This window comes from Schistocerca cancellata, chromosome 2 (genome assembly GCF_023864275.1).
Source record: "Schistocerca cancellata isolate TAMUIC-IGC-003103 chromosome 2, iqSchCanc2.1, whole genome shotgun sequence".
Lineage (NCBI taxonomy): Eukaryota > Metazoa > Arthropoda > Insecta > Orthoptera > Acrididae > Schistocerca > Schistocerca cancellata.
Genome location: NC_064627.1, coordinates 781,559,966 through 781,580,201, shown reverse-complemented (window position 1 = coordinate 781,580,201; position 20,236 = coordinate 781,559,966). Strand labels below are relative to the sequence as shown.

General features: G+C 38.2%; 1 protein-coding gene across 1 annotated transcript in view; it reads left to right on the top strand.

Annotated features, from left to right (window-relative positions):
* The first annotated feature begins 732 nt into the window (after window positions 1-732).
* Window positions 733-20,236, top strand: part of LOC126148386 (L-xylulose reductase-like) — a 54,611-nt gene continuing 35,107 nt past the window's right edge. The window contains exon 1 of the mRNA XM_049915755.1: window positions 733-852. Coding sequence (XP_049771712.1) covers window positions 801-852 — 52 coding nt within the window. The 5' untranslated portion in view covers window positions 733-800. The remainder of the gene's footprint in view (window positions 853-20,236) is intronic.

Sequence of the window (20,236 nt, the reverse complement as noted above, 5' to 3'; positions counted from 1 at the left end):
GAGAAGGGTTGGAGAAAGGGTTACAGCCTATCCACTGTGTTATTCAATTTGTACACAGAGCAAGCAATAAAGGAAACCAAAGAGAAGTTACAAAAAGTAATTAAATCTCATAGAGAACAAACAGTAAGGTTTGCTGTGATTTTGTAATTCTTCAATATATGGCAAATGACTTGGGAAATCAGTTGAACAGAACTTGTAACATCTTGAAAGGAAAATTTAAACAAGGGTAATGGAATGTAGTTGAATGAGATCAGATGACACTGAGACGCTATAAATAGTAGTTGAGTTTTGCTATTTGGGTATCAGAGAAGCTGATGATGGCAGAAGTAGAGAGGATACATACTGCATGATAAAAAAGTAAAACACCCAGAAGACATTGTCAGATTTTGATGTACTTTTGCTCATGTACTCACCATTGACAGGTATGTAAATGGTTAGAGTTGCAATTGTCTGTGACAGAACAACCACCAGGGCACATTAGTGTTGCTCATGTCTAGTGTTGTTGCCAGGCCAAGTAGAGTACATGTTTTTGTTTTGTCTTGGAAGTGTATATCATTAAAAACATCAGTGCAATCAATAGACAAGTTATTGACCTTTTAAATCTTTATTATCAAATCCATTAGAGAGATAATGTTAGTGTAAAAAGCTCTGATAACTTAAGAGTGCCTCACAATAATTTCTTGGCTTCTGTTATCTAATCTATGTTTGAAGATAAGATATCCTCCACAGAGATTTATTAACAAATTTCACATTTAAGTCTGTTACATTTATTGATATCCTGAAACCAAAAACTGACAAATATGGAAATAAGTTTCAAGTCAAAAAGAGCTCTGGTCACTGGGGCAGAAAGAGGTAATTCACTGGTGCATTGCTTTTTATATCTTCTCAGCATTACACAGCAATTACTTTTTCTGTGGTATATGTATATATTTTGTCAATTTTTTAAACAATTTAAATAGATGGTGTAGTTAAGACTATGTTATATGAGAATATTACTACCATTGTGACCATCATTTAAATATCATTTTTTTATTGCTTTATGTGAGACCAATCCCTTACAATTTTCTTTGTTACATTAGCAGTAAGGATATTTTTTGCTTTACAATTGTCTAGTTTTGACAGTAGCCATCACAAGTAGCTATATTCTAAAACATTTATTCAGAATATTATTTCCCAGTGAACACATTTTCACACTATCACTGGATGGGTGAAAGTAAAAGTCATACACACAACAGAGTACCAGAAGGAATGTTGCAGAAGGTATATACCAGTTGCAGTGACAATAGTTATGCATAATTTAACCTTCAATTACTTAAAAAGTGAATACATTTTTCCACACAAAGGCACAGAGATAAAGATGAAAACTTACATAAAGATCTACAGAACATTAATTGACTCTACAAAATGCACAACATGGAAGTGATACTACTAAGATCACATACAAACCCCTGGATCTCTTTATTTTACTTATTGGATCTCTGTTTCTACCATTAATTAACAGACAACCACAGGAAATTATTTCTTTGCTGCTGTTTCTGTGGCAGCAAAGACACAGTGAAACATTCTAAAACCACTTTATGGCAGTGTGATCTAGCCGTCATTCATACATCATCCTCTGCTAATTCCTTCATGAAGGAAAACTTTTAAGGATGTAGACTGAGTAAAAATGTACACTAAAAATTGAAGCAGTTGGCAAAAACTTTATTAATGATGAACAGTAGCTAAGCTACTCCGAAATATTTGCTATTTCTTGAAACAAATTTAACACAATGACATAGGGCTGAAAGCTGTTTTTTTTAATACTTGTTGTGTTCATTTTTATATTATATTGCTAGTAGTTATTTTCCAACAAGGATGAGGAACACTGTTAGAAGCCAACCTTGATGAAAATCAGTTTGGGTTCAAGAGAAATGTAGGAATATATGGTGCAATACTGACCATACAATTGATTTTAGAAGATAGACTAATGAAAGACAGAGCTACATTTATAGCCTTTGTAGATTTACTGAAAGCTTTTGACAGTCTTGACTGGAAAGCCCTGTTTGATATTATGAAGGAAGCAGGTATAAAGTAAAAGGACCAAAAGGTTGTATACATCTTATACTGAACCCAGACAGCAGGTAGAAGACTTATTGGAATGCTTGGAGCAGTGGCAAGCTTGACGCAAACACCCTAGGTATTTTTGTACACCTTTATTACAATCACAATTACAACATCACAGAATCAGAACATGAACAGAAAGAGGTGCTAACACACAGAAGAATATCAGAGATGAAAAGTTTAAAAAAGAGATGACCCACTTCCCAAGATGAAATCATTTGTTACAGTTGATTGTTAGGTTGCCACACCAGCAATCTGCCGCCCCATTCCCTCTCCACCTTTTTTTTTAAAAACCTGGAGCCACAGACACCAATCTTCCTATGTGTCTTCTCAGCATTGGTACTTCTGGCAGCTGAAGCTGGCACCCACAGCTTGGGCTCCTCTTGTCATTGTCGGCCATGCACAGATGACTGGAAGGATTTGAGTGCAATGAGGGTATGCACTGGTAGTTGTGTTTGTCTCATCCATTTGCAAGAATCAATGTCACCTGTAGAGTGTGGTGGAATCTTTCCACTAATCCATTGCTGGGAGGGTGATAACTAGTTGTGTGGATATGGTTGTACCTACAGAGATGAAGTTCTTGGGATAATGCTGCCTTGAACTGTCTGCCCCCGTTAGTTGTAATAGTTTGCAGAGGTCTGATATCGATCCACTGAGTACTGTCTTGGCCACTGTTGTGGCAGTGATGTCTGCAACCAGAAACACTTCTAGCCATCCCTTAAAATGATACACTATGGTTACTAAATCAGTAGCTGTTTGAGTAAGCTAATGGCCCTACCAGATCCACATGAATGTGACCAAATCTTTATGAAGGTGTGATGATGTTTCCTGTGGAGCTGGCAATGGGTCTTCCAACCATGCATTTTTGACATTTCTCACATTGTTGTGGCCACTTGCGGCCATCTTTATTCATTTCTGGCCATACCACCCTCCTCATCAGCAATCACACCATAGTTCTTACTCCTGAGTGTGGAAGACTGTGGAACACCTTTGGACCTTTGCACTATAATGTTAAATGTCGTACTAGTGTTTTTACATACTTGAGAGTCAGACTAGATGGCTTACACTCATAATTCATGTAATTCAGGGTCAAGAGTTTGTACTTGGGCAGTGTAGTTTACTGCTTTTACTCTTGCGCAACATCGCGATAAGCAATTGACCACAACGTTCTTGCTACCTCTAATATAGTGGACATCTGTGGTGAACTGTGAAATAAAATGGACACATCTGAGGAATCTCAGCAAGGCCTTTGGAGTTCCCTTGCTGAAGAATGATGTTACTGCTGCATGATCCAGGTAAACAGTGAAAGTGTGGTCTTCAATTGAATCTCTGAAGTGATGGACAGGTGCACATGCCACAAAAAGTTTCCTGTCTATAGTAGCTCAAGCCTTTTGCATGAGTGTGAGCAAGAGGAAAGATGGCAAGAGGCTGTCAAGCACCACCAACAAGCTTCTGAAGTGCTACCCCACAGGTGTTTGGCTGGTATCCTCTATGATGGCTAGAGATGCATTAATCTGATGTTGTATCAGAAGTACTGTTCTTGCAATATATTCCTTTACTCGATGAATGCCTCCGCCTGCTCATTGCTCCAAGGAACCATTTTTGCACCATCCATATGTTTGCCCTTGAGTAGTTTTATTAACAGTTCCAACAGTGTCACTGCATGGAGAAGGTGCTGGCAGTAATAATTAAGCATTCCAAAAAACCACCTCAAGTCTTTGAATGTTGTGGGGATTGCAACAAGTTGTACGGCTGACACGCACTCTGTCAGCAGAGGTAACCCATCCGCCGAAACCTCAGAACTGAGGAACTTAACTTTGTTCTGCATTTATCAACCCAAAGTGCATCCAGTATTACTCAAGTAAACCAAAGGGGCATGGTGACTGCTGTCTTGTCAGTGTCCAATATGGCCACAGCAATTTGCAAAGACACCTGAGTGCAATCGAATACACTGAAAAAAAGCATGGCTGTCATTGAACTGTACACATCCATGATATGAGGAATGGGGTATCTATCTAAGATAGTCCTGGAATTTAACACTCAATTGTCTCCACACAGCCTACATGTGCTGTCTCATTTCTTGACCATATCTAGAGGTCACACCCACTGCCTATTTGTAGTCTTGTTACATTATTGCACTTTTGTCTCTCTATGTCTTGCCTAGCCAATGCAATTCTTTCAGACATGAGATACTACTGGCTGCCCCTGCATGGTGAGAATGAAATGTTGGGTATTGTGTCAAGTCTTCACCTGTGCTTTGGCTCTTCATAGGCTACCTGGAAATTCTTATACTATGCTGTGCCATTTATCGTGTTTGCCTGCAGCTGCAACTGTTGCTTTTTGCAGTAATCCTCTCATAATGTCCACTGGAGGTCAAAGTCATGCAAAAAATTGGTGCCTAGAATTGGCTCAGTGCCATCAGCTATCAAGAGATTCCATGTCATATGATCTTCAAAGTCAAGGTCTACCATTAATCATTTGTTTTCACATGCTTTGACTGCTGACTTATTTGCTGATGTTAAATGTAGAGGAGTGGTTGTGTTGTCTGGTTGGAACAATCCTATAGGTAACACACTTGACATCTGATTCCATATCTACCTAAAACTTCTTTTTGGAGCATCACATGTTGCCAAGGGCATACCCAGGATCTGAACTAGGCGGGGGGGAGGGGGGGGGGGGGGGGGGCAAGTCATACTAGTCTCAGGAAACAAGGACTCGAGACAACATACAGCACTTCTTATTAAATAAAACAGTAAACCAGTGAAAAACTGCTTTTAATAAACATTTTAAATAGAAGAATGCACTTGTACAATCCGAGAAAACATGCAGCATTTCTTATTAAATAAAACAGTAAACTGGTAAAAAACTGCAAATATCTTCTCGGGGGGGGGGGGGGGGGGGAGGGCGCTGCCCCCCCCCCCCCCCCCCCCCTGCCCCTCACTGGGTACACCCATGCATGTTGCCACTTTGTCCAGTTCACCAATGTTGTGAATCATATCCTCAGATCATGATAGTGCTCTTAAAAGTGGAGCTCCTCAAAGCTGATGTATCCATGATGTGACATTGCTGTGATGTGACAATGCCTTGTGTGCATTACTTCCTTACTGGCTACTGGCTTGAAGCTGCTTGCCTGTCACTTCCAGTATGTGTAACATAATATCTGGTTCAGAAATTCCACTCAGACCTGCCTCATACATACTTGACAGGTGTGGAACCAGTGTTGTTAACGTGGACATCTTCTTGTGTTGCACACCTTGGTGTTTCCCGCAGAGGTTACAGTTTGTGTCTTGTGAACCCACTTATTCAAAGTTGATTGTTTTTAATTATAATATTGGTTGCAGTTCCTTCCACACAGTCATTGACTGCCTTTATAATGTGTCTGAAAACTGTTACACTTTCATCAGATAAAGCCTACAATTTCTTCACATCAACATTAGGAGACATCATGACAGGAGACCACAAATTCTCTTGAATTGTTAGTTGCTCCAGGCAGAAGATGTGCTCTGTTGTTGCTATACATTTTCACAACTTTAACTGAGATAAACTAACACTGTAGAATTCATCTTTGGCCAGTGTTGTGGAGGTTGTCACAGAACAAGATAAATAAAATAAACTGTGCAATTGGCATGTTTATTTATATGTAAAAGTCGCCTTCGGAATTTTCCTTTGTGGGAGACCACATGTGACAGATATGTGATCCAATTTGAAATTCTAGATTCACATATTTTACTACTCACATTGCTTCTCCATAAACTTTCACTGATTTTCTCAATACTCATTTATGTAGTGATATATTATGAAATTTTGAACATTTGCAAGTGCCATGAAAAACTTGTACTGTTATCATCAATTTTAGACTAGAACTTATTTGTGAACTTTTAAAATTTTTGAGAACATCAGGTCTCTCCTTGTTCTAAACAACCATTCTCTAATTACATGAACCACACTTTTTTTAGAATTTTTGAATGCTTGCAAAACTATATTTTATAAAATTTTCATAAGTTACTGGTATGAATATAGTGAATAACTTGTTTTGCAGCAAATCACGTTTTGATTCACAGTTACTGTCAACAAAAAGATTACCCCAAATTTTGGTCTATATACAAGCAAATAAATGCAAATTTTTGAGAATTTTTGGATGTTACTCTTGTCCGACATGTAATCTAATTTGTAGTAAATGTGTGTATGTGATTTAGTTACTGCAGCAGATACTGTAACTAAAAAAATGTGTTAAACTTAGTTTTCACTTCAGAGGGAGTATACACACTGAAGTGTGAAAGAAACTGGTATAGGCATGTGTATTCAAATACAGAGATATGGCAACAGGCAGAATATGGTGTTGCAGCTGGCAACGCCTACATAAGACAACAAGTATCTGGCGCAGTTGTTAGATTTGTTACTGCTGCTACAATGGCAGGTTATCAATATTTAAGTGTGTTTGAACATGGTGTTATAGTCAATACATGAGTGATGAGACACATCCAAGGTAGTGTTGAAGTTGGGATTTTCACGAGTGTGCCATGAATATCAGGAATCTGGTAAAACATCAAATCTCTGACATCACTGTGGCCAGAAAAAGATTCTGCAAGAAAGGGATCAATGATAACTGAAGATAATTGTTCAGTGTGACAGACTTGCAATCCTTCCACAAATTGCTGCAGATTTCAATTCTGGGCCACCAGCAAATTTCAGCACGCAAAACATTCAATGAAACATCATCAATATGGTTTTTCAGAGCTGAAGGCCCACTCATGTATCATTGATGACTGCATGACACAAAGCTTTATGCCTCACCTGGAGCGTTCAACATGGACATTGGAGTGTTGATACTGGAAACAAGTTGCCCGGTCAGATGAGTCTCATTTCGAATTGTATCATGTGGATGGACATGTAAGGTATGGAGACAGCCTCAAGAATCCATGGACTCTGCATGTCAGCAAGGGACTGCTCAAGCGGGTGGAGACACTGTAATGGTGTGGGGCATGTGCAGTTGCAGTGATATAGGACCCCTGATATGTCTAGATATTAATCTGACAGGTGATATGCACATAAGCATCCTGTCTGATCACCTGCATCCTTTCATGTCCATTGTGCATTTCGACGGACATTCAGCATTGCAACATCCCGGCTGGACAATGCAACACCCACACATCCAGAATTGCTACAGAGTGGCTCCAGGAACACTTTTTTGAATTTAAACAATTCCACTGACCGCCAAACTACCCAGACATGAACATTATTTAGCATATCTGGGGTGCCTTGCAACGTGCTGTTTACAAGAGATCCCCACCCCATGATACTCTTACAGATTTATGGGCAGCCCTGCAGGATTCATGGTGTCAGTTCCCTTCAGTACTACTTCAGACATTAGTTGAGTCCATGCTACCATTGTGTTGTGGTACTGCTGCGTGCTTGCGGGAGCCATACATGATATTAGGCAGGTATATGTGTTTCTTTGGCTTTTCAGTGTATTATCTACATTTATTCCATATTAACTCTTTTCTTGAGTTTATCAAGGACTACAACTAAGCCTAGAATGTTTTAAGAAAGTAGTGATTCTTACCAAAGGTTTCTCTGTTGGCTTAATAAAAAACTCATTTCATGTATCTGCTTCAATTCCTACAGAGAATTAGTAATTTTTTAGCTCAACAGATTAAAAGATAGTTAGCAAGTTCAGTTTGCAGTTCTTTGTTCACTATCCTCTAATACATTGCACCAGCCACAACACAACCCTACTGTGAATGCTGTTCTTCAACAAGGAATGAGTTGGCCAGCATCTATAAGCAGATGGAAATTGCCCTGACTACTGTAAAACAATTGGAATTGGTTGTGAGTTGATGTGCTGCAGGAGTCATGGTAACAAAGGTACCTCTAGTACTATCCTCTTGTATGGAACCTGTCTCTTCTACTGGAAGTACAGGTTCTGTCGTTACTCATCTACTTGACTGTGAGTAGGGTGTCAACAGGAAACCTGGACATCCTGTACAGTGTAGACAGGGACCAGATGGGACTCAGGGTGTTATATCAACCCCCAAACTAATGAGATCAATGTTCTGTCATTCACTGAAACTGAAACTTAGCCAATGGCACTCACTTCACCTGTTCCAGGGAAAAAATCATGAGGAAGCAAACACAAAAGGGTAGGGGCTATTAATTGTTGACATTTCAAATGTACAGTGAATGATAGTACCCTTTAAGGAATTGGAAGCAAGGGGCAGGCAAGAACACCAGATGCACTCAGTGTGTATACCTGGGAGCCTCATGTTGAAGAGGCTGCTCTGGCAGCCACTGAGGACAGAGGGTGCAACCAATTGCAGATGGTAGTGCACACTGGAATGAACAGTGCCTGGTATCTGGGCTTTGAGGCCATATTTGGATCATTCCAGTGACTTGCAGAGAAGGCTGAGAAGACCAGCCTTGCAGAGTTTCAATGAAGCTCACATTTGAAGCATTGTTCCCAGAACTGATTGTGGCACCCTGGTTCTGGATCAAGTGGAAGGACTGAGAGACATCAAAGCTTCTGTGACAAGCAAGGCTGTGACTTCCTGGACTTGCATCAGATTATTGAGAACTGTAGGGTCCCCCTAAATGGGTCAGACATCCACTGCACATCAGAGGCAGTTATCCAAGTAGCTTACTGTGTGTGGGGTTCATACAAGGCTTTTTTCAGATAAGTGTCTCTCCATCCAGTACAGAAAATGACAGCTGTAGGAGATATCCAAAAGATCCAAAAGAGTGACCCCCACAGGTGAGAGTATTAAAGTCCTAGTAGTTAACAGCAGAAGCATTTGCAACAAAATGCCAAAGTTTGAAGCACTCCTGAAAAGCAGTGAACACACATAATATTAAGTATAGGTCATTATCTACACATTGAATATTGAAACAAGATGTATCTGAAAATGTTAAGCATAATACTTGTGAACACAAAAAAAAGTAACAGTAAATTTGCTACATCAAAATATCAGACGTTTAAAAAACAAAATTAATGAATTTCAGATCTGTTTGGACAAGCTACAGTGTATAAATCCTGTTGATATTATTTGTATACCTGAACATCATTTAAGTAGTGAAATTGAAATGCTTAACATGGAAGGGTATACCTTAGCTTCAAAGTATTGTGGAAAAGAGATGGAGAAAGGAGGAGTTGCCACTTACATTAGAAAGCGTCACAATTATAAAAACATTGACATTCTTAAATACTGTAGTGATCAGTACTTTGAAGCATGTGACACACAAGTGGACACACACAAAAGAAAAATAATTATAGTCACTATATACAGGGCTCCAGCTGGTAATTTCAAGCTCTTTGCTAAACAGCTTGATGCAGTATTCAATTTCTTAGCTTCTAAAAATAATGAACTCATACTAAATGGAGATTTTAATTTAAATTTTTTGGAGAATAGTCACTCAAGATCCATACTAGAGTCTCTTAGCACTTCTTATAATCTCATTCCCTTAGTACAGTTTCCAGCCAGGGTTATGGGTACCAGCAGCACTGCTATTGATAACATTTTCATAGATACTACTACACTAGCAAATCATAGTATAAATCCAATATTTAATGGCCTTTCAGATCATGAATCCCATTTCTTTACATTTAATATAGTGGGGTCTCATTCAACTAATAACAGGAAGTGGGAAACTATACGAATAATAAATGAAACAGGAATTGAAGAAAAAAAGGCTGTTTGAGGAATACAGACTGGAAATATGTACATAAATCAGCTGGGATGAATGAAAAATTGTCTGTATATGTGTGGATGGATATGTGTGTATGTGCGAGTGTGTACCCGTCCTTTTTTCCCCCTAAGGTAAGTCTTTCTGCTCCCAGGATTGGAATGACTCCTTACCCTCTCCCTTAAAACCCACATCCTTTCGTCTTTCCCTCTCCTTCCCTCTTTCCTGACGAAGCAACCGCTGGTTGCGAAAGCTAGAATTTTGTGTGTATGTTTATGTTTGTTTGTGTGTCTATCGACGTGCCAGCGCTTTTGTTTGGTAAGTCACATCATCTTTGTTTTTAAATATATAAATAATGAGTTGAACATAATAGAGGGAAACATTCCACGTGGGAAAAATATATCTAAAAAGAAAGATGATGAGACTTACCAAACAAAAGTGCTGGCAGGTCGATAGACACACAAACAAGCACAAACATACACACAAAATTCAAGCTTTCACAACCAACAGTTGCCTCATCAGGAAAGAGGGAAGGAGAGGGAAAGACGAAAGGATTTGGGTTTTAAGGGAGAGGCTAAGGAGTCATTCCAATCCCGGGAGCGGAAAGACTTACCTTAGGGGGAAAAAAGGACAGGTATACACTCGCACACACACACATATCCATCCGCATATACACAGTGTATATGTTTGTGTGTGTGCGAGTGTGTACCCATCCTTTTTTTCCCCTAAGGTAAGTCTTTCCACTCCCAGGATTGGAATGACTCCTTACCCTCTCCCTTAAAACCCACATCCACACTGTGTATATGCGGGTGGATATGTGTGTGTGTGCGAGTGTATACCTGTCCTTTTTTCCCCCTAAGGTAAGTCTTTCCGCTCCCGGGATTGGAATGACTCCTTACCCTCTCCCTTAAAACCCAAATCCTTTCATCTTTCCCTCTCCTTCCCTCTTTCCTGATGAGGCAACCGTTGGTTGCGAAAGCTTGAATTTTGTGTGTATGTTTGTGTTTGTTTGTGTGTCTATTGACCTGCCAGCACTTTTGTTTGGTAAGTCTCATCATCTTTCTTTTTAGATAAATAATGAGTTGATTAGAGATACCTCAAAAATTGCAGACACTTTCAACCACCGTTTCCTTTCAGGAGCAGGCAACTTTGGTTTCATTAGTTCCTCAGAAGACAGCTTAAAATATTTAAAAAATGCGTTTCCGTAGAAGTTTGACATAATTCAACTATATCCTGCCTCATCAAAAGACATTTCTAAAATTATTATCTCTCTTAAAAACAAATGTTCCAGTGATTATGATGAAATCAGCACTACCATAATTAAATGTTGCACCTCAGAACTTTGTGATATACTGAGTTTTATGTAATGAATCCCTCCACAGTGGTACTTTTCCAGATAGACTTAAATATGCTATTGTCAAACAATTACACAACAAAGGAGAGTAATCATCAGTGGAAAACTTCTGGCCCATTTCATTATTGGCAATATTTTCAAAAGTCTTTTAAAGGGTTATGTACAATAGACTTTATAAACACCTAGTACAGAACAATATTCTCATTCACAATCAGTTTGGATTTCAGAAAAGATTGTCAACTGATCAAGCTATATTCACATTTAGAGATGATATATTAGAATCAATAAATCAAAAGTTATTACCACTTGGAATATTCTGAGATCTGGCTACAGATTTTGATTGTGTTTAGCATGAGATCCTTATACAAAAAATACCCTATATCCTATCTTTTTAATAGAAAACAGTGTGTGTCTGCATCAGGCTTACCACATAACAATAGTCATTTAAAATATGAAACCATCAGACTAGGGGTGCCCCAGGGCTCCACTTTAGGCCCCTTGTTGTTCCTATTATATATTAATGGCCTTCTATATGCAGTGTCACAAAATGCAAATTTTGTCTTACTTGCAGGTGATACAAGTATTGGTATAAAAAACAGTACCCTTAATCTCACTGAGCAATCAGCTAATGAAATATCAATGGGTGGTTCACAGCAAATGGATTGTCACTGAATTTTGACAAGACCCAGTACACACAGTTTAGTACCTCACAAAGAATACCTGACCCTATAAGTATAATGTATTCAAACAATGAAGTTAAAGCTGTAGACAGTGTCAAATTTTTAAGGCTACAAATTGACCACAACCTAAATTGGAAAACTCACACTCTAGACTTTATGAAACACCTTAGTTCAGCTACATTTTCAGTATGCATGACAGCAGAAACAGGTGGTTTAAAAATGAAGAAGTTCGTTTATTTGGCCTACTTCCATTCACTAATGAGTTATGGAATCATCTTTTGGGGAAACTCCTCTCACAAACTCCTCTCACAAAGAGAACATTTTCAAAATTCAGAAACGAGTGATTAGAATTATACATTGTGTCAGTCCTAGATTATCATGCAGAGACCTCTTTAACAAACTTGGTATTCTAACTACTACTTCCAAAGTTGTGCATTCAATTAATGACTCAACAATTAGACATTTCAGGGAAAATCTTCAGCAGTTAGACTGGGATGAGGTGTACAAGGAACCTGATGCTAATTTAAAATATAACTTATTTCATGATATGCTTGTAACAGAATTTGAAAACTGTTTCCCCAAGAAAGAAGTTAAATCTAATTATAAGAAACCATGCAAAAAATCTTGTCTTACTAAAGGAATAAAAATATCTTGTAACCACAAAAGAGAACTGTATCTAACAACAAGAAAGAGTTATGACCCAGAAACAGCCAAATATTATAAAAACTACTGTGCTACATTTAGAAAGGTTATTAAAAAGTCCAGAAGCATGTGCATCATGTCTGATATTAATACCTCTGATAACAAAATCAAAACAATTTGGAATATTATTACAAGGGAGACAGAGCAACCAAGAGTACAGGATGACAGTATTACCATCAAAGTGAATGGGAACTTGACGAACAACAAGCCGGAAGTCAAAAACATTTTGAATAATCATTTTTTAAATGTTGTAGAGAAATTAGGATCTAAATGTTCATTAGAAGAAGCAAGGCAGTTAATGGAAGAGGCCTTACCCACACAATTTGATACAATTGAAATTCCACCCACCTCTCCATCTGAAATTAGGAAGATCATAAACTCTCTCAATAATAAAAGCTCACATGGAATTGATGGCATTTCCAGCAGGATAATAAAAGCTTGTTCCCAAGAGATAAGTGGGATTCTTAGCCACATATGCAATAGCTCTCTGAAGCAGGGTATTTTCCCAGATAGACTGAAGTATGCCGTTGTTAAACCACTGCATAAAAAGGGGATACATCTGATGTCAACAACTACCATCCAATCTCTCTTCTGACTGCTTTATCCAAAATTCTTGAAAAAGTAATGCATTGTACAGTAGCTTCACACCTTTGCAAAAATAAAGTTTTAACAAAATGTCAGTTTGGTTTCCAGAAAGGTTTCTCAACGGAAAATGCTGTATATACTTTCACTAATGAAATATTAAATGCTTTGAGTAACTGGAAGTCACCCGTTAGGATTTTTTGTGATCTCTCAAAGCCTTTTGATTGTGTAAATCATGGAATACTTCTAGATAAGCTCAAGTACTATGGTATGAATGGGACAGTGCTCAAATGGTTTAAATCATACCTAACTGAAAGAGTGCAGAAAGTTGAAACAAGCAGTTCACATAATATGAAAAAGCTGGTGATTTCTTAAACTGGGGAAGAATCAAGAACAGGGTGCTGCGAGGTTCAGTCTTGGGTCCTCTGCTGTTCTTAATATATATTAATGATTTGCCATTCTATGTTCACAAAGATGCAAAGCTGGTACTTTTTGCCGATGATACATGTATAGCTATCACACTCAACAGACAAGAATTAATTGACGAAATTGTAAACGATGTTTTTCAGAAAATCATTAAGTGGTTCTCTGCAAATGGGCTCTAATTAAACTTTGACAAAACACAGTATATACAGTTCCGCACAGTAAATGGAATGACACCTTTAATAAATATAGACTTCAATCAGAAATCAGTGCCTAAGGTAGAATATTCAAAATTTCTAGGTGTGTGCATTGATGAGGGGTTGAACTGGAAAAAACACACTGAAGATCTGCTGAAACGTTTGAGTTCAGCTACTTATGCTATTAGGGTCATTGCAAATTTTGCTTATGTACACGCAACCTGTCAGATTAATATCTAGACATATCAGAGGTCCCATATCACTCCAACTGCACATGCCCCACATCATTACATAGCATCCATCGGCTTGAACAGTCCCCTGCTGACATGCAGGGTCCATGGATTCTTATGGCTGTCTCCATACCATACACATCCATCCACTTGATATAATATGAAACAACACTCATCTGACCAGGCAACATATTTCCAGCATCAACAGTCCAACATTGGTGTTGAATGGCCCAGGCAAAGCGTAAAGCTTTGTGTCATGCAGACATAAAGGGTACATGAGTGGGTCCTTGGCTTCGAAAGCCCATAACGATGATGTTTCATTGAATGGTTGGCATGTTGATACTTGTTGTTGGTCCAGCAATGAAATCTGCAGCAATTTGTGGAAGGGTTGCTCTTCTGTCACATTGAATGATTCTCTTCAGTCATTGTCGATCCCATTCTTGCAGGATCTTTTTCTGACCATAGCAATGTTGGTGATTTGATGTTTTACTGGATTATTGATATTCGTGGTACACACGTGAAATGGTCATATGGGAAAATCCCCACTTCATCGTTACCTCAGAGATGCTGTGTCCCATCACTCCTGCGCCAACATAACACCACATTCAAACTCACTTACATCTCGATAACATGCCTTTGTAGCAGCAGTAACCAATCTAACAACAATGCCAGACACTTTTGTCTTATATAAGAGTTGCTGATTGCAGCACAAGGTTCTGCCTATTTACGTATTTCTGGTTCTGAATATGCATGCCTATACCAGTTTCTGTGGTGCTTCAGTGTATATTGGATCTACAAATAGATCTGAGCATGTCCCATTGAAACTGATATCAGTGACCATGACACGGTTGTGCAACAATGATTATCAAAGTGAAAAGGATAAGTAAAACAAGTAGGAAGATATGTATGTTCAGCAAACTAGATAAAAAAAAAAAAAAAAAAAAAAAACCAGTAGTGTCATATCCTAGTGAGAAACTTGGGACATGGCAGGATCATGTAGAGAAACTATGGCTCAATTTCAAAAGAACAGCTGACCTCGCACCCAAAAGAACTGTTCATAGTGGGAGGGACCTTCAGTGGTATACAGTCTCTGTAAAGAAATTTCTAATGAAACGGAGAGTACTGCATGATTGGTGTAAAACAAAGCATAGTACTATAGATAGAGAGAGAGGCTGAATGAAATGCAGTTGGCTCTCAAGAGAGCAATACATGAAGCCTTCAATGGTCTTTCACAAAACCCAAAGTAATTCTGGACGTATTTGCAGACTGTTAGCGGCACCATAATTAGCGTCCAGTCAGTCGTGAATGCGACAGGACTGAAACTGAGTGTAGAAAAGCAACTTCATTTACAAATATACCTTCACAAAGGAAAACACATGTGAATTTCCCCAATTTAACACTCACACCACTGAAAAAATAGGTGAAATAGCTGTTAGTGTCAGTGGTGTTGAGAAACAGCAGAAATCATTAAAGCTCAACAAAGCTCCAAAGTTCTGAAATCCCTATAAGATTATATACTGAATTTGTCACTGAATTAGCCCCTCTTTTGACTATATAAACAATCTATTGCAGATCAGCAAACAAAAAACTGTTCCCAGTAGTTGGAAGAAAGCACAGGTGACCCTTGTGTACAAGAAGGATAGTAGAAACCAACCACAAAACTACAAATTGAAGGCTTCACATATTGCTCTCTTGAGAGCCAACTGAATTTCATTCAGCATATCTCTCTATCTATAGTACTATGCTTTGTTTTACACCAATCATGCAGTACTCTCTGTTTCATTAGAAATTTCTTTACAGAGACTGTATACCACTGAAGGTCCAGCATCCTTGACACTGATTTGTTGTAGAATCTTGCATCATATTCTGAGTTCAAATATAATAAGGTCTCTCAAACAGAATGACCCCTTCTGTGCCAACCATCAAGGATTCCGAAAACATCGATCATGCGAGACCCAACTCACAGTTTTCTCAAATGACACAATGAAAGCTTTGGATCAAGGCAGTCAGGTAGATGCAGTATTTCTTGAGTTCTGAAAATCATTTGACTTAGTACCACATCTACACTTACTGCTGAAAGTGAATTTTGTGACTGGATTGAGGATTTTTTGGTAGGGAGGAAGCACATTATCTTCGATGGAGAGGCATCGTCAGGTGTGAAGTAGCTTGAGGTGTGCCCCAAGGAAGTGTGTTGCAACCCTTACTATTCATGTTGTGTATTAGTGACCTTGTGAACAATATTAACTGGTCACATTTTTGGGAAAGGATTAACAATAGATATTTAAATCAGCCTGGGAAATTATTACTGTGAATAAGTCCATTTTAAAACTACTTGGACAATTTTTTTTTTTTTGGGGGGGGGGGGGGGAGGGATGGAGGCAATGTGGAGAGAGGAGGGGGGCCAGAGGGTGAGTTAATGGTTTCAATAAAATGTTCCTCTGAGGAACTGTTCACACTCATAGAAGCAGTATCCTTATTTTCATAATTTGCTATGGAAGCCTCATTTTTACTATACCCAACATATATTTTTTAAAATTTCTCTTTAAATGCTACACACTTTGATATTTTGTTTACTTTGCTTAAAATTTTAGAGCAGAATTTGTATTGACATTTAATGCACAACATTTAGTGTTTCTGTATGTTAAGTGTAGTCTCTTCTCTATTTTATATTATTTTCTGATGCTGTTTGTAACCAGTCTTTGGAAATAACTAATCTATAATTTCTTAGGACAACTGTTTTGTAATAACCTGTCACCTCCCAGCAAAAAATGTTATACTTTTCATTTACTCCATGTGTGCTGTGTTTGTCTTCTAGGCTATATTCTAAAAATAATGCCTTTTCATTATTTTTAAATGCTCCATTAATTTCCTTATATCACAGAGAAACTGAGACACATTTTTGCACATTGTTTCTTCACTTCCAATTAGTTTAAGTATATTCTGACAGAATAAAATATTTATGTTTACATCTTCTCTCAATAAACCACTATAAAGTGTGTGAAAGAGAATACTTCCCATTATATCATTATATTACTTAGGGCTTCTTCCAGACAACATGTGTAGAGTGTGGAAAGAATGCTTAAATGCTTCTATGCACTCTGTAATTAGTCTGTTCTGTTATTTGTGATTGATATCCAAGCAACATATAAGGGATTGCACTATGTTCCTATGTTCCTCACTTAAAGCTGCTTTTTGAATCTTTGTATTGTAGGCTTGCATGGAATAGTTTGCATCTATCTTCACACATCTTCCAATTCAAGGTTTTCAACACTTCCATGAAGCCCTCCTATTGGCTAAAAGAAACCTATGATCTTTCATGTTGCATTTCTTTCTATACTTTCAATTCCTCCTGTTAGTTTATCATCCGCCCCCAGTAGCTGAGTGGTCAGCCTGGCCCTGGGCCTGGGTTCTATTCCCGGCTGGGTCGGAGATTTTCTCTGCTTAGGGACTGGGTGTTGTGTTGACCTAATCATCATCTTTTCATCCCCATCAATGTGCAAGTTGCCGAAGTAGCATCAAATTGAAAGACTTGTACCTGGCGAATGGTCTACCTGACAGGAGGCCCTAGTCACACGACCTTTATTTTATTTATTAGTTTATTTGGTATGGGTTCCACACACTTGATTAATATTGCAGTATAAATTCAATGACTGTTTTGCAATCAATCTTCTTAATTGACTACTACTATTTTGCCAGTGTCCGTCCAATGAACTCAAGTCTGCTCCTGCTCTACCTGCAACTGAGCCTATGTGATCATTCCATTTCAGGTCCCTACAATTTCTTATATCCACGTAAGAGATGATTGATTCCAGTGGTGACACACTCATATTATATTCACAGGACACTATATATTTTTCGTTTCATTTTGTTAAGTGCACAATTTTGCATTTCTGAGTATTTATAGCAAGTTTCGAATCTTGTGGCACTTTGAAATGTTATCAAGATTAGTCTGAATATTAGTACAGTTTTTTCCAAACAGTAGCTCATTAAAGATAATGGCATCATCTACAAAAAACTACAGGTTATTGTTAATATTGTCTGCCAAACCATCAGCATACAACATGAGCAGCAAAGGTCTGAGCATATGTCGGCACACCTGAAGTTACTTCTATATGTGTCCATGTCTCTCTGTCTAAGATAACACGCTGTGTTCTCACTACCAAGAAATCTGCAACCAATTACAAATTTCACTTGATATATCTAATGATCTCCCTTTTGTTGTTAGTTGTCAGTTTAATATTGTCTTTCTAGGTGCCATACTGGGCAGAAAATCCTTGTGAAAGTGCATTGTGTTAAAATGAGACAAATTAGTTCAAACTACTGAGTGTCTTATATTTTTGTTGATTAAATCAGTTTCAGCTCACAAATAGCTGTAAGAAACTACAATCTAGAATAGCTGTTATCCTAATTGTGGGATCATAAAGTAATACACCACACAGTGTTCACAATTAAAGTTCCAATTTTAAAATGCTGTAAAAAGAGAACCACTGCTCAGAATGACATCGAATTTGAGCATTATGATACTGACCCAGGGGGAAATGTCATGGAACACAACAGATGCACAGCACATGGCTATTCCTCAGTTTGTGCCTAAGATTTCCAACATGACTGTTTCTATGAAGGATCAAGTGCTGCTGGTAAAGCTCTTTTACAAAACAGTGACTATGCACCAATAGCCCTGCAGAAGTCCTGGACACTTAAGAATATGAAAAAAGGCACTGATTTGATATCCATTAGGTGTCTGGAGAAAATGGTTATAAAAGACAGGTTCTTTTGAAGCCAATTGTGGCAGAAGGAGGAAAGCCGTTGATCCAAAGTCTGTAAAAATGTTGTCACAGCATTGCAAGACGGATTGAGTTGTGGTGTGGGAACATCCAGTGCACAAGAAATTGCCCAAATGTTGGACAAGTCAGTTAGTATGGTGCATAAAATCCTATAAAATATCCTGCAATGCTATCCATACAAAGTCACCCATGTTTGGGAGGTGCTTCCTTCTGACCTGCCTGCAAGATAAATGTTCACTCTGGAATTTCTTGCTTTCATATGAGTGGACAATGAATGGACATGGAACATTCTGTGTATAGATGAAGCCCATTTCCATCCCCGAGGACAAGTCAGTATGCAGAATTGCAGAAAAGGGCAACAGAAAATCCACAGACACATCAATCAGTACCATTTCATTCTGCAAAGATGACTGTGTGATGTGGGCTGATGGCATCTTTTTTTCAAAATACCCTTTGAAGAGATGAGTCCTATTACTCATACTGACACTGGTAAACACTATAAAAGTCTTTTGCACACCAATATCATTCCAACCCTCCGGCACTGTGGACGTGTAGGTAGAAACGTTTTTATGCAAGATGGCTCTCTTTCACAAATTGCAGAGCCAGTGACATGGCTGCTGCAGAGGTACTTTGGAAATTCTAGAATTATCAGCCTACAGCCTGGCCATCCATATCACCTGATCTTAATCTGTGTGACTTCTGGGTGTGGGATTACCTCTCATGATAATTAGAACCAATGTCATTTTGCTTCTTATCCAGTTTTTGGCCCCAGGACAGTTAAAAACTTATGTCATAAAAACTTATGTCATTCTGCTTTCCATGCAGTTTTTGGCTCCAGGCTAATTAAAAAGCAATGTAATTTTGCTTTTATATGGTTTTTGGCCTCTGTACAATTGAAAACTGATTTTTTCCATCCATTGTGGTATGACCTTGCTGTGGTGGATGGGCTTACCTAACTAACAGTGTCACTGCTGAACTCAAACCATAGGCATTGTACTGCGATTAATCTGTCATTTGAAGCAAACCCCATTTATATAAATGGGCTTTCAGTGCCATCTACTGGTAAAATTTTCATTAAATTTGTTTGTTCCATGATGTTCCCTCTTGCTGCAATAATATGCTGTTCAAAGTTGACCTGATTCTAAGCACAATTCTCTTCCTATGGGGGTTTTAAACTGGAACTTTGATTATGGATGCCCTGTATGTCACCGTTAGACTACATAATATGAAAAAATCATGAACAAAGACATCAAGCGTGGTGAAAATTTCAAAACCACAAAACAAAAGAAATAGTAGTCAACCTCAAAAAACATCCGAAACAATTCACCTAAATTACCAGTTGAGTCAAGAGGGAATACCAAAATGGTCTGATCAACTAAATGGAAGAGCACTATCTCAAAGTCAGTGCCAGATACTATTATAAAACCTTAGGAAGCTAACTACTAAAATGAAACTTCTCTATGTTAATGCTGAAAAGTGAGGATGAAAATTACACACATAATGACAA